At 38.5% G+C, this 25,438-nt stretch overlaps 1 protein-coding gene across 6 annotated transcripts in view; it reads left to right on the top strand.

The window, feature by feature from the left end:
- LEKR1 (leucine, glutamate and lysine rich 1) overlaps positions 1-25,438 on the top strand; it is a 276,455-nt gene that overhangs the window by 198,859 nt on the left and 52,158 nt on the right. For all 6 annotated transcript variants that reach the window (XM_060011239.1, XM_060011240.1, XM_060011238.1 and 3 more), the window contains 2 exons: positions 7,639-7,716; positions 8,053-8,256. In XM_060011239.1, the coding sequence (XP_059867222.1) occupies positions 7,639-7,716; positions 8,053-8,256 (282 nt within the window). The remainder of the gene's footprint in view (positions 1-7,638; positions 7,717-8,052; positions 8,257-25,438) is intronic.

The following is a 25,438-nucleotide window of genomic DNA, read 5'->3' as shown; positions in this document are numbered from 1 at the left end:
GGATAAGGCAAATCATCAGAACAGTGGTTCTCAAACTCCAATCTGCAGAAGAATCCTGGATAGTTTACTGAAACTGTGTATTACAGTATGACCTCCCTCACAGACCCAATCCCAGGATCAGTTTCTGGGCTCCATTCCCACAGACATTCTGGCTTTAAGTTTGGGTTTGTGGTGTCCCTGAGCAATCTGCATTTGTAATGCACTCCCCCCACCACACACATACAATTCTGATTCAGGTGATCCAATGAAGCCCACTCTGAGGGATCATATTTGGAACATTTAAGCCACTGGCCCCTCACCAGCCCCACCCCACCCCTAATCAACAGGTCCCGTGTGAAGCAGCATTTGCAAGGGATCTGCACCCAGAATAAAGCAATGAGTGTGGGGACTGGAGCTGGGGAGCCTGCCAGCTACTGAACCCCAGAGGCCACGGTCCCCACATCCCAAGACAAACCTCCAGTGCCCCCACCATACTCTGCCCCTTCATCACAACCTTCAGAAACAATCTAGGGCAACAATAAACAGCAACGCAGACAACAAACCAGAATCTTAGGCTTAGGATGAACACCTAACCAAAGATTACCAGGTATGTGAGAAAAACCTTCCCCCAGCCTTGTTCACATGCCTCTGAATTCACACAGAAAAGCTTTAACACCTAGAGAAATTGTTACATAGCAAACAGAAGATGTTAAGATAAATTTTTAAAGTTAGGATATACTTCAAAGTATGTCCAGGATTGTAACCATTAAAGAAGAACAGGCTGTTACCAAAAAAAAACTATTAGGAATTTTAGAGATTAAAAATATGGCTCCAGAAAAATGATTCCATTCATGTTTAAAAAGTATATGAATGTACATACAAACATATGTGGATTCAAATTCATTGAATAAATGATTGGTAGGATTACAACAGTTCCTTCTGGAAGTGAGAGCCGGGGTGTATAGAGACTCTTATTTTACTCTATATACTTATATATTGCTTAAATAGCTTACAGTGTGAATGTGTTCATTTTCACATATGTAATGAAAAGAACAAAATTCACTTTAAATGATTTATAATTTATCAGTTACTAGTGAATATGTCTAAAGTGGTGATATGAAATATACTTTCTAATTTGGGGAACTTTGTTACATGCTTACACTTTAATTTTATTAGCAGCCACCTCCTCCTCATTTAACTAATAATTGTAAGCAGTAATCAGCCATAACCAGCATAAATTTCTTGTTTATAAAGCTCTTGACCAAATAACAGCAACATTTTGCACAGTTGAGTTGTTCTTGGAACATTATTATTGCCTTCTAAGATACAATGTTCTCCTGATTTTCCTCTTCTGTCATCATTCATGAGAATTTTTTGCCTAGAAAGCAGGTGGCCTGGTGGCAATCCAGTGTCAGAGTACAGATACACTTTCACATGATCCTAGATTTAACAGGCTAGGTTTCCTTCATTGACTCATTCAATACTAAATGCTCATGGAGAGGCAGTTATGTGCCATGACTCTTTTGTGTACAAGCACTAGATACTGAAGTAACAAGATTGACAAGCTACAATAGGTAATTTCAGGTAACGTTAAGTGCTGCAAAAATATAAAACAGGCATAAAAGAATGTGAGTGTTGGGGAAGAGTGGTGTCCTTTTGATAGAGTGGCATCCCTGGGCAGATGACCTTTTTTTTTTTTTTTTTTTTCGGTACGCGGGCCTCTCACTGTTGTGGCCTCTCCTGTTGCGGAGCACAGGCTCCGGACGCGCAGGCTCAGCGGCCATGGCTCACAGGCCCAGCTGCTCCGCGGCATGTTGGATCCTCCCAGACCAGGGCACGAACCCATGTCCCCCGCATCGGCAGGCGGACTCTCAACCACGGCGCCACCAGGGAAGCCCCAGATGACCTTTGAGTTAACATCTGAGTTACAGAAAGGAGCTAACAGTGCTAATAAGCTAACATCCGGAAGCAGAGAGATCAAGGACAAAAAATTCTTGGGAGTGAGTTTTACCAGTTAAAGAAACATGAAGGCCAGTTGTGGTAGATGGAATAACGGCTTCCAAAGATTTTCATGTCCTAATCCCTGAAATCTGTGAGTACATTATCCTATGTGGCAAAAGGGACTTTGCACATGTTTAAATCAGGGATATAGAGCTGGGGAGATTATGTTGGATTATTCAGGCAGGCTCAATGTTATAACTGCAAAGGTCCTTATAAGATGAAAGCAAGAGGGTCAAAGTCACAAAAGTGGATGTGAGGATGGAAGCAGAGGTTGGAGTAATGTGATTTGAAGATGGAAGAAGGGGCCACAAGCCAAGGAATGCATGTGGTCTCTAGAAGCTAGAAAAGGCAGGAAAACAGATTCTCCTCTAGAGCTTCCAGGGGGAACACAGCCCTCAAGACATCTTGATTTTAGGACTTCTTACTTAGAAATGTAAAGTAATAAATTTGTGTTGTTTTAAACCCCTACATTTGTGGTAATTTGTTACAGCAGCAATAAGAAATGAATATACCAGTGTGTCCAAAGCCCAGTGAGGATTTTGGATTTATGCAGAGGGCAGAGGGAAACTCTTGGAGTTTTGGCAATAGAGAGAACTGATTTGATTTGTTTTAAAAGGGTGGCATGGCTGCTGCATGGAGAATGGACTGAAGTGGGAGTGCAAGAGCGATCAGGGAGACTAGGTGGGAGGCCCAGCGTACATGCAAGTGAGAAGTGGCTGGTTTAGTGTAAGGCTATAGTGTGGAGATGGAGAGAAATATATGCCAGGGGTCGCTCTCACAGGATTTACTGATGGAGTAGATGTGGCCGGGGAGGAAGAGGACTGGAAAAGAAAGGAAATAATAAAGGATGGGGTTTGGGGCTTTTCAGCATCAGGTAGACAGTTGAGAGGCAGTAGAGTATAGTGACTAACAGCCTGGAAGCCAAATCCAGACGGCTGGGGCAGTACTACTTAGCATTACGTCACCTTGGGCGTGTTACTTACCTCTCTGTTTTCAGTTTCCTCAACTGTAACAAGGGCTGAGTAAGGGCTGGTTTTAACTTCGTGTGAGATATATAAGGTGTTACCTAATAGTATCATTATGAGTTGGTGCCATTTCATGAAGTGGGAAAATTTGTAAAAGAAATAGATAGGGGGGTGAGGGAAATACAAAACAATGCTTTTGATCTGTTAGATTTGAGATGCCTTTTGGACAGCAAAGTAGAAATATCAAGGAGGCAGTTTAAGAATGGCTATTTCACATAAAGAAGTGGAATGTTATGACCCTTGCCTTTCAAATTAGAGGAAAATATCCAACTACTCTATCTTATTTCCTTTGCTTTGATTGGCAGGAGCAGCAGGGGCCTTTCTGAAGGCTTATGCAAAGCAGTTGAAGAGAAAGGATTAACACTATTTGCTGAGGGTAAAAGAAGGAATGCAGTGTTTAAAGAGATGTAGGCATTCGTTCTATTCCTTCCAATTCCTCCCATCCTAATGAAGGGGAAGATAACAGTTGGGCAGTGAAGGGCAGACCATAAAAAGAGTGGCTTAACTGGCGTGGGGGTGGGAGATGACCATAGTGAGGGGAGTTCTTGGGATGGTAGACTGCCCAGGGACCTTTTTTTCTTAAATTGCAGCCAAAATTTATTGGCCACATAGTAAAATAACCACTTAAAGGTGTTCTGCTGTCCCTGACTCTAGATTTGGAAAAGTGTGTATAAGAATCTGAACATAGAGTGAAAGTTGTGGCTGGGGCTGCTGAATCTCAAAGCATTTCTAAAAGGAACATTGTTGTTTGACTTAAAAGTAAAGGTATAAAACTTGGCAAATACAGGAATCCACAAAAAAAACCCATCATCTTTATATTTCGATATCCTTATAGTCCATTTTTCTAAGTAATGCATATTTTAAACATATTTTCACTTAGTAATATATCCTGGATATTTTCCCATGTCATTACATGATATATTTATAGTTATCAAATAGCTATGTAGTATTCTAATCTGTGGATGAATCATAACTTATTTTCTAATCCCTTGTATTTTAAAATTTCCAAATTTTTCACTTTTATAAGCAAGATATTTTGAAATTCATAGAGATAAATCTTTCTATTCACATGCAGTTATTTCCTTAGGATAATTTTTGCTAGACTCAAACTTGCATATTTTTAAGACTATTAATTCATAATGACTCATTACCTTGCAATAAGATTTTATTGATTTATAATCTCAGCAGTGTTTGTAAATACCTATTTCTCCACTTCCTAGCTAATACTGGGTAGTATAACTAAGAAAAAAAAAATCCTAGTTTAATGAAAACTTGTACTCCTGCATCTTTGGCTCTTTGTATTCTTTCCTTTGTGACTCACCTTAGTACAACCTTTGCACACTTTTTAATGGTATGTCAATCTTTTCCTTATTCTTTATTTTCTAATGTTTTACTTGGAAATAATTTCAAACTTACAAAAAGTTGTAAACATGATGATAGTACAAAGAGCACACAAATAGGCTTTACCCAGATTCATCTATTATTAATGTTTTAACCCATTTGTTTTTTCCCCTCACCCCTACCCCTGTCCCCTCAACCTTTTCTCTCTCTCTCTCTCTCCCCCTGAAACCCACACACAAATTTTCCTGCACCATTTGAGGATAAGTTACATACAACACGACCCTTTACTTCTAAATAGTTTAGCCTGCCTTTCCTCAGGACAGTGATACTTCATATAACCAGGAGGGTAATCAATGTTATAATTTTACATGCAATAATTACATTAATAATATTCTAATCTAGCATCCATATTCTAATTTTCTGAGTGGGCCTTTATAATATTTTCTCCTCTAGCACATAGTCCAGGTAGGGTCAGCCTACTTGGTATGTCTCTTTAGCCTCCTTAAATCTGGAATATTTCCAGTCCATCTTTGTCTTTTTATGACATGGACATTTTTGAAGACCGCAGAACCCCTCATACTTTTTTAAATAAAATATTTTTCATTTTGTATTTTTCTGGTTTCTTCTTGATTGGATTAAGGATATGTACTCTCAGCCAGAAAACCACATAGGTGAGAACGAGCACTTCTCAGAGCACCACATCTAAAGGCACATGATCATCTGCCTCTCGTTGGTGATGTTAATTTTGATCACCTGGTCAAGGTATTGCTCAATTTTTCCACTGTATTAGTACTGAGGGGTTTTGTTCCCTTTCAACCAGTAAGCAGTCTATAAGAGACACTTTAGGTACATACACGTGCTCTGCTTTTCATCAACACTTATCCCTAGATACAGCATCCATTAATGATTTTTGCCTCACCTAATCTTTATGACAGTCATTGCTAGATGATGATTTTTCCAACTCCAAGTCTCCCTGACCATTTATTAGTAAGCCCTCAGCATTCTACTTTAAATAGGAGCCTCCCTTCTTCCCATTATTTATTTACTTATTGGTATGGATTCATGAACTCCTGTTTTGTTCAATGGCTTATAATTCATTATTGTACTTAATTATTTTGGCACACAAATTGTTCTAAGCTTAGCCACTGGGGGCCACTTCCGGCTGGCTCTTATGACGTTGGAACATGATCCCGTCCTCTTTCATAAGCACTTCCTTACTTTCGGTATAACAAACTGTTTCAGGTATAGCTACTCTGCCCCAGCCTTGGAATCACCCATTTCTCTGAGTAGTCCTTGTTCCTTTGAATGTGAAGGGTATTAGAGACCAGTATCTAGGCTCTAAGTATGCTCACGTGCTGCTTGATTACGGTGATGGTTTCATGGGCTTGTACGTATGTCAAATCTGCCAAATTGTGGGCAGTTTATTGTATGTTAGTATAATACTTAAAACTATTTTACAAAAAGTGGATAATAAAGGAAACAACATGTTTTAAAAAACATTTTTTTCATAAAAGAAAAAGTAGAACTAAAGTATAGTGTTTAGGGATAAAACTTGGGCAATACAACTCCAAAGAAAATCAGTGATTACCATAAAATTCATGAGAATGATCAATTTAGGGAGGAGGGAGTTGGCTATTATTGGGCCCAGGACATGAAGCTTCTAGGCTAGCTGATTAGGTTTTATTTTTTTACATGGATGGTAGTTGCAAAAGTTTCTTCCTTGTAATAATTCATCATATAATTGTTTATGTAATTTTCTGTAGCTTACAATTTTATCATTGTAAGCTAGAAAAGAAAATAAATGAATAAAAATAAATGCTGTTCATATTCATGATATAAATAAATTATTGTTTATTAGAAATTAAAGTTATTTTGCAAGTAGGGCAAACCCATTAAGAATCTAACATTTTTTTGTACATTTATAAACGTATTAAATTAGCTTTCAAAGCTATTTTAAGGTACATTCATATAATAAATTATTAATGAGAAGTCTATACAAACAAACTGGAATATTAATCTTTCTTAATATGTTAACTTTTTGAGTATTGTTACAAAACCGAATCATATAAGATCAAGACAAATGTCTATTTCAGTTTTAGAATTTCCATTTCGTTCTTTTTAATGGTTTCTACTTCTCTACTGAGGTTTTTTATCTTTTCACGAATTAAAGTAGATTTTCCTTTATGTCTTTGAGCGAGTTATAACTGTGCCTTCAGAAATCCTTGTCTGCTAATTTCAGTATCCGGGTCATCTCAGAGTCAGTCCCTATAAACTGTCTTTTCTCTTTAGAATAGGTCATGCTTTTCTGTGTCTTCCTATGTTGAGTAATTTTTTTATATTCTGGACATTGTGAATGTTATGTTATGGAAATTCTAGATTCTGTTATATTTCTCTAAATACTGTTGTTGTTGGTGGTAGGGGTGGTGTTACTTTAAGCAGATAATTAATTTGGTTGGCCTCAAAATGCAAACTCTATCTCTATGGCAACAGTTCAAATCTCAGTTCAGTTCTTTCATCTTTAACTAGGCTGCTTGGAGTCTGCCCAGGGCACCTGTAGTTCAGGGCTCAGCCAGACATATGGGCAGAGTTTATATGCAGTATTTGGGATTCCCTCCCACTGGCTCACTCCCATTTGGGGTTCACTTTTCACTTTCCTGCAGCTGTGGTTGTCCCCAAACACTGTCTTGTAGTTCTTCAAGCCAGAATGACTGTGAGTTTTCTATCAGAATTTTGGTTCTCCTGTATGGGGCAGACTGGGGCCTGCCCTCAGGTTTAAAATCATTTAAAAAAAAAGCAACAAAAAACCCTGACCCCATGGCTGTCACCTTATTCTCAGTGTCAACTTTCCTCCAGAATCTTCGTGCTTTTGGTCACTTTCACATAGGGGTATTTTCTTTTGTTTGCTTTTTAAATGTTGTCTAAAGCTTAGACATTTTAGTTAAATGCAGATCAGTCTGACAGGAGATTACTTGGCCATTATAGAAGTGGACTGAATATTTATTTCTTTAAAGAAATAATAATATGAACATGCTAAGAAATTTTTTTATGGATGAGTAAAGTAATGATATGGAAAAGCGCATATAATTGGACTAACAGATTAGGTTATTTTTTGGCAAACAAAAACCTTTTGACTATATATTTCTAATTTCAAGGAAATCTGCATATGTAACCACAAATACAATATAAAGATAGGAAAATTAATAAAGGAAAAACCTGTTTTTATAAAAGGGAAAAAAATTATACTTCAACTATTTTGAAATAAAATATTTGAACCTCTTTTGTATTATTTTAGGAATAAATCTAATGAAGCTGATGAATGTCAAAGAGAACTTAGAAAACTGAAGTTCGAATCCATTATTTCTGAGTCACGGTATACACTGCAAATTTTTTATTTAATAGTTTTAGTAATTGAATTTGAAACCATATTTTAAATAACATTTAAAATGTACTTAGCTTTTCTTATTGTATTGTTTACATAAACAATACCTAATTCAAGTTTATAATATATTGAAGCTTTCATTGATTTTGCCTTTGCCTGGATGGGAAAATGTTTAAATCGCAGAACTATTCATTTACATAACGTTCTTATTTTAAAAATTAAAGTTATACTCTTTAGTTTTAAATGAGATATTTATCTATCTTTGATAAACATAAAAACATAGTATTTAATGCATATTGGTTGGGTTTTTTTCTTATTCCATTTTAGGCACACCAGATTGCTTAAAGAAAAGGAAGACTCTTTAATGACTTGTCAACAAATATATAAAACTTTACAGGAAGAACTGACTGCAAAAGAAAGGCAAGAAGCTGACTTAAAAAGAAGAATTAATCTTGCAGAAAATGAACTGGAAATAACCAAAACCCTTCTGAATCAGACAAAGCAAGAGGTTGTAACACTGAAAAGTGAAAGGTACAGTCAAGAATAATTTCTTCCAAATATATTTTATGTTTAAGTCAGTATTCCATATATATTTGAAACACCAAGGTCCTATATATTTTGATAACAGTAAAATCACAGTATTAAAGATATATTTCACCTGAAAGGTCATTGCATCCCACCACCTCATTTTACAAGTGATTAAACTGAATCCCAAATTGGTTAAATGACTTGCTTAACATCACACAGTTAGTGCAAGTAGAGATGGAACCCACATGGCATTTGGTGTTAGATTTTTGTTGAAAAGAATCAAAAAGATCATGTGTGGTACTTATACTACTGAGCTTTACCTCAGCCAATAATTGGTGGATTCTATCATTTTCCAATAGAAAAATATCTTTTTATGTCACTTTTTCCTTTTATTAGCTCCTACTTTTCTTCTCTCTTTGTTATTTTTCAATACCTGTTATTGGGGACTCTCCACGAGCAAAGATACCTCTGGTGTTGTGATAGTATCAAGGATACTAAGAAGCATATTCCTCCACACAATCTAGATATTTTTGGTCAGTTAATTTGTCTTTAAATTAAACTTACCTGTACTTAGTATCTCAACCCTGCTTTCTGTCTTTTTGTTTTCATTTGCCTGATAATGTCTTTTATTCTTTCTGAGTCCTTTTGTTTTGAATTCATATTGATATATAGCACAAATGTGGGGGGTTTGTTGGTTTTTATTAAATCTAGGAGTCTTTAATGGGACATATTATGCCATTTACATTTATTGATATAACTATTATATTCCATAAGAACAGAAGTTCCATAAGGGCAAGAATTTTTGTCTTGTATTATTCTGTGTATAGAAGGCACAATTGGCTATTTGTTTTTCATTCTTCTATCATATTCTTTCCATTGGAGTAGAATTGTTTTACAATGTTGGCTTAGTTTCTGTTGTACAATGAAGTGAATCAGCTATATGTATACCTATAACCCCTCCCTCTTGGACCTCCCTCCCACTCTCTGCCCCATCACATCCATAACGGAGCACCCGTCACAGAGCACCGAGCTGCGCTTCCTGTGCTTTATAGCATGTTCCCACTAGCTAGCTATTTTTTATGCATGGTAGTGTATATATGTCAAGCCTAATCTCCCAGTTCATCCCACCCTCCTCTTCCCCCTCTGTGTCCACATGTTCGTTCTCTATGTCTACCTCTCTATTCCTGCCCTGCAAATAGATTCATCTGTACCATTTTTCTAGATTCCACATATATGCGTCAACATACGATATTTGTTTTTCTCTTTCTGACTTACTTCACTCTGTATGACAAACTCTAGACCATCCACATCTCTACAAATGACCCAATTTCATTTCTTTTTATGGCTGAGTAATATTCCATTGTGTATATGTACCACATCTCCTTTATCCATCTGTTGATGGACGTTTAGGTTGTTTCCATGTCCTGGCTATTGTAAATAGTGCTGCAGTGAACATTGGGGTACCTGTGTCTTTTTGAATTATGGTTTTCTCAAGGTATATGCCCAGTAGTGGGATTGCTGTATCATATAGTACTTCTATTTTTAGTTTTTTAAGGAACCTCCATAGTGTTCTTCACAGTGCCTGTATCAATTTACATTCCCACCAACAGTGCAAGAGGGTTCCCTTTTCTCCACACCCTCTCCAGCATTTATTGTTTCTAGATTTTTTGATGATGGCCATTCTGACTTGTGTTAGGTGATACCTCATTGTAGTTTTGATTTGCATTTCTCTAATAATTAGTGATGTTGAGCATCTTTTCATGTGCCTCTTGGCCATCTGTATGTCTTCTTTGGTGAAATGTCTATTTAGGTCTTCTGCCCATTTTTTGATTGGGTTGTTTGTTTTCTTGATATTGAGCCCCATAAGCTGTTTGTATATTTTGGAGATTAATCCTTTGTCCATTGCTTCATTTGCAAATATTTTCTCCCATTCTGAGGGTTTTCTTTTCATCTTGTTTATGGTTTCCTTTGCTGTGCAAAAGCTTTTCAGTTTAATTAGGTCCCATTTGCTTATTTTGTTTTTTATTTTCATTACTCTAGGAGGTGGGTCATAAAAGATCTTGCTGTGATTTATGTCAAAGAGTGTTTTTCCTTTATTTTCCTCTAAGTGTTTTATAGTGTTCGGTCTTACATTTAGGTATTTAATCCTTTTTGAGTTTACTTTTGTGTATGGTGTTAGGTTGTGCTCTGATTTCATTGTTTTACATGTAACTGTCCAGTTTTCCAGGCACTACTTATTAAAGAGGCTGTCCTTTCTCCATTGTATGTTCTTGCCTCCTTCATCATAAATTAGGTGACCATATGTGCATGGGTTTATCTCTGGGCTTTCTAGCCTGTACCATTGCTCTATCTTTCTGTTTTCTGTTTTGCCAGTACCATACTGTCTTGATTACTGGAGGTTTGTAGTATAGTTTGAAGTCAGGGAGCCTGATTCCTCCAGCTCTGTTTTTCTTTCTCAAGATTGCTTTGGCTATTCAGGGTCTTTTGTGTTTCCATACAAATTATGAAATTTTTTGTTGCAATTCTGTGAAGAAAGCTATTGGTAATTTGATAGGGATTGCATTGAATCTGTAGATTGCTTTGGGTAGTATAGTCATTTTCGCAATATTGATTCTTCCAATCCAGGAACATGGTATATTTCTCCATCTGTGTATGTCATCTTTGATTTCTTTCATCAGTGTCTTATAGTTTTCTGAGTACAGGTCTTTTGCCTCCTTAGGTAGGTTTATTCCTAGGTATTTTATTCTTTTTGTTGCAATGGTAAATAAGGGTTGTTTCCTTAATTTCTCTTTCTGATTTTTCCTGGTTAGTGTATAGGAGCACCACAGATTTATGTGCATTAATTTTGCATCCTGCAACCTTACCAAATTCACTGATTAGTTCTAGTAGCTTTCTGGTGGCATCTTTAGGATTTTCTGTGTATAGTATCATGTCATCTTCAAACAGTGATAATTTTACTTCTTTTCCAATTTGTGTTCCTTTTATTTCTTTTTCTTCTCTGATTGCCATGGCTAAAACTTCCAAAACTATCTTGAATAAGAGTGGACATCCTTGTCTTGCGAGACTGGACATCCTTGTCTTGTTCCTGATCTTAGTGGATATGCTTTCAGTTTTTCACCATTGAGAATGATGTTTGCTGTGGGTTTGTCATATATGGATGGCCTCTATTATGTTGAGGTAGGTTCCCTCTATGCCCATTTTCTGGAGAGTTTTTATCATGAATCGGTGTTGAATTTTGTCAAAAGCTTTTTCTGCATCTATTAAAATCATATGGTTTTTATTCCTTAATTTGTTAATATGGTATATCACATTGATTGATTTACGTATATTGAAGAATCCTTCCATCCCTGGGATAAATCCCACCTGATCGTAGTGTACAATCTTTTTAAGGTGTTGTTGAATTCTTTTTGCTAGTATTTTGTTGAGGATTTTTGCATTTATGTTAATCAGTGATATTGGTCTGTAATTTTCTTTTTTTGTGATATCTTTGTCTGGTTTTGGTATCAGGGTGATGGTGGCCTCATATAATGAATTTGGGAGTGTTCCTCCCTCTGCAATTTTTTGGAAGAGTTTGAGAAGGATGGGTATTAGCTCTTCTCTAAATGTTTGATAGAATTCGCCTGTGAAACCATCTGGTCCTGGACTTTTGTTTGTTGGAATATATATATATTTTTTTTTTGCGGTACGTGGGCCTCTCACTGCTGTGGCCTCTCCCGTTGCGGAGCACAAGGCTCCGGACGCACAGGCTCAGCGGCCATGGCTCACGGGCCCAGCCGCTCTGCGGCATGTGGGATCTTCCCAGACCGGGGCACGAACCTGTGTCCCCTGCATCGGCAGGCGGACTCTCAACCACTGCGCCACCAGGGAAGCCCCGGAATATTTTTAATTACAGTTTCAATTTCATTATTTGAGATAGGTCTCTTCATATTTTCTAATTCTTCCTGGTTCAGTCTTGGAAAATTGTACCTTTCCAAGAATTTGTCTGCTTCTTCGAGGTTGTCCATTTTATTGGCATATAGTTTTTTGTAGTAGTCTCTTATAATCCTTTGTATTTCTGCAGTGTCAGTTGTTACTTCTCCTTTTTCATTTCTGATTCTATTGATTTGAGTCTTCTCCCTTTTTTTCTTGAGTCTGGCTAAAGGTTTATCAATTTTGTTTACCTTCTCAAAGAGCCAGCTTTTACTTTTATTGATCTTTACAATTGTTTTCTTCATTTCTATTTCATTTATTTATGCTCTGATTTTTATGAGTTTTTCCTTCTACTGACTTAAGGTTTTCTTTGTTCTTTTTTCTCTAGTTGCTTTAGGTGTAAGGTTAGATTGTTTATTTGAGATTTTTCTTGTTTCTTGAGGTGAAATTGAATTTCTATAAACTTCCCTCTTAGAACTGCTTCTGCTGCATCCCATAGGTTTTGGGTTGTGTGTTTTCATTGTCATTTATTTCTTTGTTTTTTTTTTTTTTTTTTTTTGCAGTACGCAGGCTTCTCACTGTTGTGGCCTCTCCCGTTGCAGAGCACGGGTTCCGGATGCGCAGGCTCAACGGCCATGGCTCACAGGCCCAGCCGCTCTGCGGCATGTGGGATCTTCCCAGACCAGGGCATGAACCCATGTCCACTGCATCAGCAGGCAGACTCTCAACCACTGCACCACCAGGGAAGCCCTCTTTGTATTTTTTTATTTCTTCTTTGATTTCTTCAGTGATCTCTTGGTTATTTAGTAGCACACTGCTTAGCCTCCATGTATTTGGGTTTTTTACAGGTTTTTTCCTGTAATTGATTTCTAATCTCATAGCATTGTGGTCAGAAAAGATGCTTGATACGATTTCAGTTTTCTTGAATTTTCTGAGGCTTGATTTGTGACCCAAGATGTGATCTCCCCCGGAGAATGTTCTGTGTGCACTTGAGAAGAAAGTGTATTCTGCCACTTTCGGGTGGAATGTTCTATAAATATAAATTAAATCTATCTGGTCTACTGTGTCATTTAAAGCTTGCGTTTCCTCATTTTCTGTTTGGATGATCTGTCCATCGGTGTAAGTGGGCTGTTAAAGTCCCCTACTATTATTGTGTTACTGTCAATTTCCCCTTTTATGGTTGTTAGCATTTGCCTTATGTATTGAGGTGCTCCTATGTTGAGTGCATAAATATTTATAATTGTTATATCTTCTTCTTGGATTGATCCCTTGATCATTATGTAGTGTCCTTCCTTATCTCTTGTAACAGTCTTTATTTTAAAGTCTATTTTATCTGTTACGAGTATTGCTACTCCAGCTTTCTTTTGATTTCCATTTGCATGGAATATCTTTTTGCATCCCTTCACTTTCAGTCTGTATGTGTCCCTAGGTCTGAAGTGGGTCTTTTGTAGACAACATATATATGGGTCTTCTTTCTGTATCCATTCAGCCAGTCTGTGTCTTTTGATTGGAGCATTTAATCCATTTACCTTCAAGGTTATTGTCGATATGTATGTTCCTATTACCATTTTCTTAATTGTTTGGGGTTTGTTTTTGTGGGTCTTTTTCTTCTCTTGTGTTTGCCGCCTAGAGAAGTTTCTTTAGCATTTGTTGTAAAGCTGGTTTGGTGGTCCTGAGGTCTCTTAGCTTTTGCCTGTCTGTAAAGCTGTTGATTTCTCCATTGAATCTGAATGAGATCCTTGCTGGGTAGAGTAATCTTGGCTGTAAGTTTTTCTCTTTCATCACTTTAAGTATATCCTGCCACTCCCTTGTGGTCTGCAGAGTTTCTGCTGAAAAATCAGCTGATAAGCTTATAGGGATTCCTTTGTATGTTATTTTTTGCTTTTCCCTTGCTGCTTTTAATATTTTTTCTTTGAATTTAATTTTTGTTAGTTTGATTAATATGTGTCTTGGTGTGTTTCTCCTAGGGTTTATCCTGTATGGGACTCTCTGTGCTTCCTGACTTGGGTGACTCTTTCCTTTCCCATGTTAGGGAAGTTTTCCACTCTAACCTCTTCAAATATTTTCTCAGACCTTTCTTTTTCTCTTCTTCTTCTGGGACCCCTATAATTCGAATATTGGTGCATTTAGTGTTGTCTCAGAGGTCTCTGAGATTGTCTTCAATTCTTTTCATTCTTTTTTCTTTATTCTGCTCCTCGGCAGTTATTTCCACCATTCTGTCTTATAGCTCAGTTATTTGTTCTTCTGCCTCAGTTATTCTGTTATTGATTCCTTCTAGTGTATTTTTCATTTTGGTTATTGTGTTGTTCATCTCTGTTTGTCTTTTTTAAATTCTTCTAGATCTTTTTTTTTTTTTTTTTGCGGTATACGGGCCTCTCACTGTTGTGGCCTCTCCCGTTATGGAGCACAGGCTCCGGACGCGCAGGCTCAGCGGCCATGGCTCACGGGCCCAGCCACTCTGCGGCATGTGGGATCTTCCCGGACCAGGGCACGAACCCGTGTCCCCTGCATCGGCAGGCAGACTCTCAACCACTGCGCCACCAGGGAAGCCCTAATTCTTCTAGATCTTTGTTAAATATTTCTTGTATCTTCTCAGTCCGTGCCTCCATTCTATCTCCTAGATTCTGCATCATGTTTACTATCATTACTCTGAATTCTTTTTCAGGTAGATTGCCTATTTCCTCGTCATTTATTTGGTCTTGTAGGTTTTTTCCTTGCTCCTTTTTCTGTGACATACTTTTTTGTCCTCTCATTTTTCTTTTTTTAATGGGTTGGATTGTGTTCCTGTCTTACTGGTTGTTTGTCCTGAGGCTTCCAGCACTGGAGTTTGTAGAGCTGGGTGTTGGTGCCGAGATGAGAACCTCCAGGAGACCTCACTCCGATGAATATTCCCTGGGGTCTGAGGTTCTCTTTTATTCCCGTAGTTCGGACTTGGAGCTCCCACCACAGGAGCTCAGGCCCGACCCCCGGCTCGTGAACCAAGGTCCTGCAAGCCGCACGGGCAGCCAAAAAAAAAAAAAGAAGGAGGAAAGGAACAGAACAATAACAGAGTAAAAGATAAAATAATATTAGAAAACTAACAGATATTTAGAAAAAATTTAAAATATTAAAATATAGATGAAACAACAACCTGGAGGTAAAACAGAACTACAGTGGCAAAAAAGAGGAGGATTAAAAAAAAAAAAAAAGCCTGAAAAGTCCTTGGCTGTGGAGGATGGGGCTTATGCAGGGGCAGCGTTTAGGCAGTGGGTGGGGCCTATGTTTAGGACCCACAGGGCCAGAAAAGGCCCCAGGGGGAGTGGGGCTTTTGCTCAGTGCAGCAGGAGGGACCCAGGAGTGCCTCTGGCCTTGGAGGGTGGAGGACCAGGTCCGGGACCCCAGCAGGCTCCCCGGGCCCAAGTGGGTAGGGGAAATGCTAGGCACACTCTCCGCTGATCCTCCAATCCCGGAGTGCCCCTCCCCATCCACCTTTCCTCTTCTTCCCCTCCTGCCCAGGACTAACACAGACAGAGGGGGCCCCAGAAGTTGGAGGACCTGGCCTGGGACCTCAGAAGGCTTCCTGGGGCCCAAGTGTGTGGGCAAAATACCCACTGCACCTCCCCTGATCCTCCAAGCCCCCTAGGGTCCCTCCAGGCATGGGAACCCCTCCCTTCTCCCAGCCACCCCTCAGGGGTGCTAGTCCTGTCCAATCTCCACTTCTCCTCCCCCCTCACTGCCCCTTACATCCTACCCGGCTGCTCGGGGGTTCCTTCTCTCTCCTTGGGCATCAAGGCCCCCCACCAGCGACCAGCAGGTGCCCTAGTTGTGGTTCGTTTTTAGTTTATTTTTTATTTTATTCATTTTATTTTATGAGTATTTGACTGCTTTCTAATTTAGAAGATTTATAATTTTGTTTTCATTCTTTTTAAGGGCAACTATTTGCTCCCAGAGGAGTTTGGGAGTGGGGCCACAGAAGTGGCTAGCAGGCAGCTTAGAATTAGGTTCTAACCAACAACACTATGCCCTAGATCACATCTGTCTCTACTCCAGGCTAGTCAGAGGTCTGTCTAGTTCACAGAGAAACAAGGCTTGTCTCTGGTCCCCTCTGGGATGATATACATTTACTTCTCTTTGGTTTAGTAAGATGAACAAATGCAGAGCTTATTGCCATCCACCATTTCTTCCTCACCCTGCCACACCAATAAACTGCCTGTCGCTAAGATATTTTGTCTTGTAGTTCCGTGACTCTTCATCCCACCCCCACTTCTGCCGTTTCACAGTTGTGTCACTGATAAGCCCATAGCATATTAGAAGCAGTAATTTTATAAGCAGGAAATTGGCAAGAGCCAGGCTTACTAATAACAAGAAGGAATGGCAGCTGAAAGATTGACCATGCATAAGAAGAAAGAAAATCTATAAGTGCCAACAAAAAACTTTAAAAGAATTGCGGTTTGGCCCAATATACAATAGAGACAAACAGCCTTACACACATCAGTAATCATGAGTACCCTTATATTTATAATATGGGTTAGTAATTGATGGCCATAATGATGACTGAGTCAGAATGATTAAAATCAGCTGTATACTCTATGTATATAAAAGGTACAGAATACCCCATTTCCAGTGATGTCAGATTAATTAGATCTAGCTGTTTATCCAGGTGAATTCTGTCTCCTTCATACTGGTCATTGAGAAGATCCTATCTTTGCTCAAACATTTCTGGAACTCTTTTTTGAGAATTGGCTTAAGTGTGCATGTTTTAGAATATCCTTAGTATGATGAATCTTTGACCTTTAGGAATGAATTTGATTTTTAAAACAATCTCAGTAGGTCCAGTGAAAGCAAGTTCAAGGAGAATGATGGGAAATCAATCTGGGAAATATCTTTGGGGATTAAAAATATGTAAAATGTTTTCCTTTTTTCTATGCTTAATAAATTATCTCTGGCAGCAATTTGAAGACAGCAGTTTCATGAATGTTTTGAGGATTAATAACATCATTCGAATAAATATAGAGCTTTCTTAGGGGATTGATTGCTTTGAAATAGCACACTATATTTGCCATATTTTTAAAAAATTTAGTATGATTCTAATCTTACCTTCTATTATAAGTGGTAAAGATAATTTCTTTGTTTTCAGAGAACAGAGACCTCACTGGACTACTTCTTCCTCTCTTCTCCCCTCTCCCCCCCTCTTTTTTTCCTCTTACATCCTTGCCCTTTTTCTTTCTTTTCTCTCTATACTTTAGTCTAGCCAAAAGCAGGCATGGTATTACTTAGTCATTTGGTGGCACCAAGTTTACTGACATGATGTCTGTCACATAATAAAAATTAAAATGTGCTTGCAGCCCAATAAGTTATCGTATTATCATAGGATTACTCCTAGATATAAGCATTGTTTTGGTTTTTTTTCTTTGTCCAAGGCCGCTTTCAGATTTTGCCTGCCTTGTCTACTATTGTATCCTCAGAATCTGGCACATGTATTCACTCAATAAATATTTGTTGAGTCAATGAGTGACCTACTTTGGATAATTCAGTCAGTTAACAGTTATTTGTTGAGCATTTACTATGTGCCAGGTACTACGTACCCTGGGATACAATGGTGAATCTGAAACATCCCTGTCCTCATGAAGTTTACATTCTAATAGGAGAGACAAACAGTTAAACAACAAAAAAAAAGTAGAGAACTAACCAGAATAATTCTAGATTGTGATAACAGATATAAAGTAAGTGAAAGGGTGTTGTAGTAGAGACTCATAGAAGGGGTACCTGCTTTGGAAAGGGTGGTTGTAAAAGTAACTTCCAAAATGGTACATAAAGGAAGACAAGTAAGAGGTTCCCACGCCAAGGGCCAGGGAGGAGTCTTACAAGTAAAAAATGAGCTTGGTAACTTCTTGGAAGTGGCAGTATGACACGAGGCCTAGCAAATGTGAGGGGCGAAGGTGAAGGTCGAGTCATTCGGGGCCTCACAGGCCCGTAGGAGTTTGGGTATTAGTTTCAGTGCAATGAAAAGAAACCATTGGAGGGACTTAAGCAAGTACCGACACTATGGAAAGATGGTTCTGGCTGCTGGGTGGAGAAGGGATTGGCAATGGGCAGTGGGGGCAAGTCAGGTCATTTACTGTTTTGATATTCATCAAAGGGTTTTGTGCATAGCTAAGCCTAAGAGACATGAGAAAAATGAAAATCTTTAGCTCTCACCCTCTGCCAGTTTCTGTTGGGTTATTTGAATGTCTGTACCAAGTGAATGAGAGCAAACAGCCAGGGCTTACTCCATGTTGAGCCAGGGGGAGATATGAGAGCCAGGTTAAAAAGATATCCTGAAGAACAAGTTACCTTTCGGAGGCTTTGACGTTATTGTCTAAACCTGCCTTAAAACTTTGTCTTCCTTTGGCTTCAGGGGCAACCTGTTATCCTGCCCCTTTCCTCTCTCTGTTTTGGTTCTTAGCTCTTCCCTCCTGCCATCACCTGACAGCAGACATTCCTTAAGGCTCATGCATGAACTTGGCTTTCCTCCCTCTACTTTCTTTCCTTCAGTAAACTGTCTCTCAGCTGAGCAAATTTGCTCTTGGAGCTTTGATTTGAAGCACCAATGGGATCTCTAAATAGAAGTGTCCTTAAGAAGTTGGAGATGTGAAAGTCCTTCCCGAAAAATAGAAGCTGGGCTCAGGAAAAAACTTAAAATAGAGATGCTTGACGAGACCAGCAGAGATTCTAGTTCAGTAGGACTGGGCGGTGCCTGGGAATCTGCTGCACAGCAAGGTCCCAAACCACCGCTGTGGAAGGACAGCAGCCAACCAGGCTGCCAGATGTGCTCTCCAAAGGCCAAAGCCCAACTCACTCAAGGTGCCAGTGTGGGCTTTGCAAATTCAGGCAGCCTCCGCACACTGCCCCTCCTCCCCCACCCCTCCCCACAGCAGAGCCACTTGCCCTTGCTTCCATTGGGACCACTGTGGAAAATGCGAGGCTTAGAAGGTATGTAGTTTCAGAAGAGGAGGGAAAAAAGATATGAAAAGCCAGAACTGACCCTAGGAAAAAAAACTGGCAGAACTTCTGAATTTGAAGCAGGAAAGGAGCTAGTGACTAGGAAATAACTCATACATTAGTACAAATCTAATTAGGTATGCATTGCTTTCTCCCCCGCACTCAGCTGAGGAAGCTCTCTTAGGAGAAGAGGCTCCACTGGAAGGATGAGAAGTAGGTCCTTCAGGATCCTGGATGCTGGGGGTAGAGAAGGCCTGGCCAGCTTGGTCACAGGCACACTGGGCCTGGAGAGAGGGCTCTCCTTGCTGGATGGGGAGGACCGGGGCAGGGCACAGGGACAGTGCCAGAGAAAAGTGTGGCTATTTTTAAAATTCTGTGTAAGGAGAGCCCTCAGCTCTCATGCTTCTGGGCTACAGGGTCTCTTCGGCCAGGGCCAGAACTCCACCCAGAGCTATGAATTTGTGATACCACTTCAGAAGTATTGTGGATTAAATAGGGTTTTGTGGGCTGGCCTGCAGGCCTAATTCCTTTTTTATGGAAAAGTATTTCTATAGTAAAATGTGTTGGGAATTTCCTATAACCAACTCACAAATACATTTTAGAAGGGCATATGTGTTTAAGCTTGGAGACTGCCCACGTATAACGCTCAGAGAAATTCATTTATGCAGTAGCGTGTGGCCTAAAGCTGTACTGCTGAGACACACAGCTGTTTGTAATAGTCCGCACCCTATGCGTTCCTCCCCAAGAGCTGTGTTGGCCCTATCTTGGTAAATTCCAAGAAAAAATATAGAAAAATACTTATTATGATTTACTTGCCAGTAACATGACAGGATTAGTGAAGAATGTCGTTGGAGGAAAAGCTTCATTGTGACCAAAGTGGGGGGCAAGTGGCTTATGTGTAAATTGTTCTGTGAAATAAGCAGTTATCTGTCTGTCTCTAACAGCTAGCTCTTTACTTATCTTAAGTGAGATTTGCTTAATTGCTCCCCGTCCCCCTGAAGCATACCTTTGAGGCTATAGGGAAGGATTTTATTCCCCCTCCTACACCCACAACATTAACTTCTTTTTCAATTTCCTCATCCTCTTCTCTTTCTCTTTGTTTTTTCTTTTTTAATTGACAGCTCTAAACCCTCACCTCGGAGAAATGTACATAAAATCTAGCAAATTATTTCAGGAGGTTCATGGAATTTCCCATTCTGTATACGACACAGCCCCATGGTCAAACATACCTGTTTCTTCAGGCCCTCTCTTCCCTTCCTCCCTGCTTCCTTTCTTCTCTCCTCCCCGCTGTGTCCCTCTCAAGCTCTCTCACACACCATCCCCAGGTTTCACAGTCATGGGGAGCCCTCTTGGTGCTTCTGTGGACATGATCTTGTCTTCACACTGCCCTGAGTGAGACGCATCGTTGTGTGGTGCTCATCAGAAAGGGTCAGGGGCCTGAAAACCAGCCTGAACTCTGCTCTCCTCACCACTTGCCACAGAGGAAGGGGCTTATTTTTCTTGCATAAGCATACCATTCCTTCCTCACCAAGCTCTATGAGGGGACCTGGGTCGGCCCCCACCCAGAGGGAGCACTCTTTCTAGTTCCCCAACCCAGAGGGCAAGCCATTTTCAAATTCGCACAAAGGCCCTGGCTAACAGAGCTGTGACCCTCTCTTGTGAAGCAGGTATCATTTTCCACATTTTACACTTGAAGAAACTGAGGTTAAGCAAGGCTAAATGTCTTGCCCAGGGCTACATAACTGGCAAAGACAGAAATCAAGCTCCGTTGTATCTAGCTTTATAAACTGTGTTCCCTCCACTACAGTTTACGCAGTTCCCTTAGCATTTGTCTTGAAGGGATCAGTTCTGTCAGCTTCTCTTTCTCAATCATGTTGTAACACTGAGTCTTCAGGGGACTCCCAGCCCTGCAGAAAGCAGAAAATCTAAGAGTACCCCCTTTTCCCCTCCTCTTGCCTTCTTACCCCACCTCCCCACTCTTTCAGGATTCTTCCATTCATTTAATAAATATAAGATGGTGACTTTTGTCTTCCTTTCTCTAGTGCCTTAGCAAAGTCAGAAGGGGAGCTATATCTTCAGAACAAAAGTAGAATAAAAACATTTCACAACACATTCTATAAGAAGAGAAACTTGATGTTTAGTTACTTTGATGAGCCTTGTCATACTTTCATGAAGGCTAGAAGCAATAAGAAGTGTAGAATATAAAAAGGGATGTGGAAGCAAGGTTTCAAGGGTTCTGTTACCTCGTGGTAGTGTGGCTTAGTATAAAAAGAATGGACTCAGTTAGGCAAACATAGGTTTAAACCCACTGTCAAGTTTGGACAACTGGCTTAACCACTTTAAGGGTCATTTTCCTTATCTGTAAAATGGACATATTAATAATAGCTACCTTCTTGTGAAGATTAAAGCATCTAGTATTATGCCTGGTAGGTTGTAGGTGCCCAGAAAGTATTAATTTCCTTCCTTTCATCTTCGTTTAGGTTGCTAACCTCTTAAAGCAACACATCTTTTATACCCTGCATTGGTGACGTAGATATTCAGTAAATATCTGTTGAATTCAGTGTTATCTGCTTTACTCTTTGAGTTGTAAAGATGAGTCCATGGAGTGATTTATTTTGGACGCAATTCTGTTAGTTTAGAGTGTTATGAAATGAATTGTTCTAAGTAATATCATTCTAAAATAACAAACCTTATCAGGTATTTTTCCCAAGACATACCTCTTTCTCTGATTTCCTGTCTATCAACAACTCTCAGAACAAGAGACTTGCCAAACTTCTTATGATATCACAGACACTGCTTTTAACAGTGGCAGGAGTTGTGGCAAAATCAAAATTATCTCTTTGATTGACAGTGTGAAGACATCTCTAAAAGAACAACTTGTGAAACAGAATTTAAAGCTGTCATTTGGCATTATGGTTTGACATTTGTTTGCAGTTATGTTTTTAACTACAATTAAGGGAATTAGATTTTTGCATGTATGTAAGAAATTAGATTCTCATTTTCTTTTTGGTCTAAGAATTTAAAAGTTAATGCTTTTTTAAAATAAATACTCTTAATTGTGAGTAGATCCTAATTTGCCTATTGTGCCAACTCCAAAAATGTTATTTTTTTAAAAAATCTGATGAAATTACAGGGTAGAGAGCCCTAGGCTGGTACAAGCTTGAACCAGCTTTACCTCTTGTGAATTATGTCACTTTATATAGTCATTTACCACTCAGGATCTTCTAAAAATTAGGAAATTGCATTAATATATTTCCAATGAGTGGCAAGAAAGAATGACCATATCCCTAGAGACTATCCCTAGTGCCTGAGACATAGTTGGGTACTCAATAAATATTTGCTGGATGGATGTATGGATGAGTAGGAATGAATTTAATCCCAGTTAAACCACCGATCACAGGATTTAAAACTCAGAAGCTCTCATTGTCTGGTAGCAAATCAGCTTCTGACTTGCCAAAAATCAATTCAAACTCCTGGATTCTAGTGATGATCTTCTCTATCAGATTCTTACTAAAATCCAAATATAGGACCTGAATCTGTGTTGTTTCTTATTATTCTAAAGCATGAATACCTCTAGAACTGGCTGTAAAGAGGAAATTGGATATCTGTATGATGTTCAAAAACAGGTGCACATTTTCAGCTTTTTAAAATATGAATATGCCTCTAACAATATTTAATTTCTAGAAATCCTCTAAATTTCTCTCAGAAAGCCTCACTAGAGTCAAAGTTGATCCTTTATAGTTTCTTTCACGGCAAGACTGCTTTTTCTTTATCAATGTCTTAAGATGGTTTTACATTCCTGAATAATGTGCAAGCTCTTTCTTGAGTTTACTATATAAGTGTGATTTTTATTTTTGGAATCAAGATTATCTTTTTCACACATATACTCATCTCTGTATACATTACCCAGTGCCCATTCCATGGTAATCAAGGACAGTGTGTTTGTAACATCATTTATAATCATTCTTTCTGCCTTGTCTCATTAAAGAATTGCACTGAAGAGTTGGGAACAGAGGCTCAGCAGGAATCAATGAGATATGAAAGTCCTAATTTCTGTAGCTTTAATGTCAAGCAAAATTATCATCACAAACACAAGTTCATAAATTTTATAACAGTTCACTCAAAACACCTTATATTCTGTGGAAATGTCATAAGGAACTTTATGACTCTTTGTCAATTCAGTGAATGATTATCACTTCATTAACCTTGTTTGAACCTTGGCTTACTGTATTTTGGCTTCTATAATCTGCTAGCCTTTCACAGTTTTTATTCTAAAGGGATACATATAACAGCAGTGTTTTGTACTGGGTCCCTCAGAGGAATGTATATGGAATGGATTCTACTTTTGTTGATATCAAAATTATAACTGTCTCCAGGGAGACTAAAATTTGAGCATCTCAAATATTCAGTACCATCCATTTTATAGTAAAGGTAACTTCTAATGTACTCACAGGCACCCATCTGAAAATGCTCATTGGAATTTTCTAATCAGTAAGACCTCTTTTCAAATAGGAAACCTGGCTTAAGAAATAAAGTGGATCAAATTGCCAGGACTCTGCTGCCTAGCCACTTCTAACAAGCACATAGCGAGCCACATCCATTCTATGGTACTGGTATTTTGAAAACCAAGTGAAGAGCTACTTTATTTGCCTTGACTGTTGCTCCTTATTTTATCAAGTTTACTATTATAAGATTCTACTCTTATACCTGAAAGTTGTGTAATAACATTTGACGGTAAACCAGCATCGTTTTCTATCTCTGCTATAACAATTACCACAAACTTAGTGGCTTAAAACAACACAAATTTATACAGTTCTGGGGGTCAGAAGTCCAAATGAGTGTTAAGGGGCTAAAATCAAGGTGTCAATAGGGCTGGCTCTTTCTGGAGCCTCCAGGGGAGAACCCATTCCTTGCTTCTTCCAGCTTTTAGAAGCTGCTGGCATTCCTTGGATCCTGGCCTCATAAATCTAATCTATGCTTCCATTGTCACATCACCACCTTCCCCCCCACCCCCGCCACATTAACCTTCTTGCCTCTCTCTCATAAAGACCTTGATAATTATACTTAAGGCACATCCAGGTGAACCAGGATAATCTCCTTATCTCAAGATCCTTAATGTAATCACATCTGCAAAGTTCCTTTTGCCATATTTACAGACTTTGGGGATTAGGACATGGATATCTTTGAAGGCAATTATTTAGCCTACCACAACTGTGACAAGTTAAAAATAGCTATTATCAACCCTAGAGCAACCATTAAATAAACAAAACAAAGAGTTATAGCTAATATGCCAACAAAGCAGATGAAAGTAAATCATAAGCCATATGCAAAATCCAAAAGAAGGCGGAGAAAGAAGGCCAAGGAAACAACAGATGGGGCAAATAGGCAAGATGATGGATTTAAGTCTAAGTGTTTCACAATTCAATTAAATGTAAATTGTCTATACATTCTAATTAAAAGACAGAGATTTTCAGATTGTATAAAAACGTAAGATTCAGCCATATACTGCCTACAGGAAATGTATTTGAAAAATAAAGATACAAAAGACTAAAAGTAAAAGAATCGAAAAAGATATACCATGCTGACACTAATCAAAAGAAGCTAGAATGTGTTTATTAATATCAAGCAAGGTAGATTTTAGAACAAAGACTATTACCAGGAATAAATAAATTCATTTCATAATGATAAATAGACAAGTTCATCAGAAGGACATGACAATCCTAAATGTTTGTGCCTCTAATACAGAGCTTAAAAATATGTGAAGCAAAAACTGATAGAACTACAAGGAGAAGTAGACAAATTCACAGTTATTGTTAGAGATGTCAATAGCTCTCTCTTAACAATACATAAAACAAGTACACAGAAAAATTAGTAAGGCTATAGAAGACTTGAACTTTACAATCAATCAACTTAACCTAATTGACATTTATACAACATTCCACCCAACAGCAGCAGAATACACATTTTTTTTCTCCAAGAGCATACAAAATATTCACCAAGGTAGACCATATAATTTGGCTATAAAACAAAACCAAAGAAAACTTAAAAGGACTCAAATCATACAAAGTGTATTCTCTGGTCACAATGTAATTAACTTAGAAATAAATAACAGAAAAGTATCTGTAAAATCCCCCAATATTTGTGAACTATAACACAATTCTAAATGAGATATGGGTCAAAGAAAATATGAAAGGGGAAATTACAAAGATTTTTTAACTAAATGCGAATGAAGACATCAAAATGTGTGGAACATCTCTAAAGCAAAACTTCAGGGAGAAAATTTATGGCAATAAATGTCTATGTGAAAAAAGAAAAA

The sequence above is a fragment of the Delphinus delphis genome, chromosome 4 (assembly GCF_949987515.2).
Source record: "Delphinus delphis chromosome 4, mDelDel1.2, whole genome shotgun sequence".
In the NCBI taxonomy this organism is placed as follows: domain Eukaryota; kingdom Metazoa; phylum Chordata; class Mammalia; order Artiodactyla; family Delphinidae; genus Delphinus; species Delphinus delphis.
The sequence above is the reverse complement of the archived record's forward strand: the minus strand, read 5'-3'. Positions and strand labels throughout refer to the sequence as shown.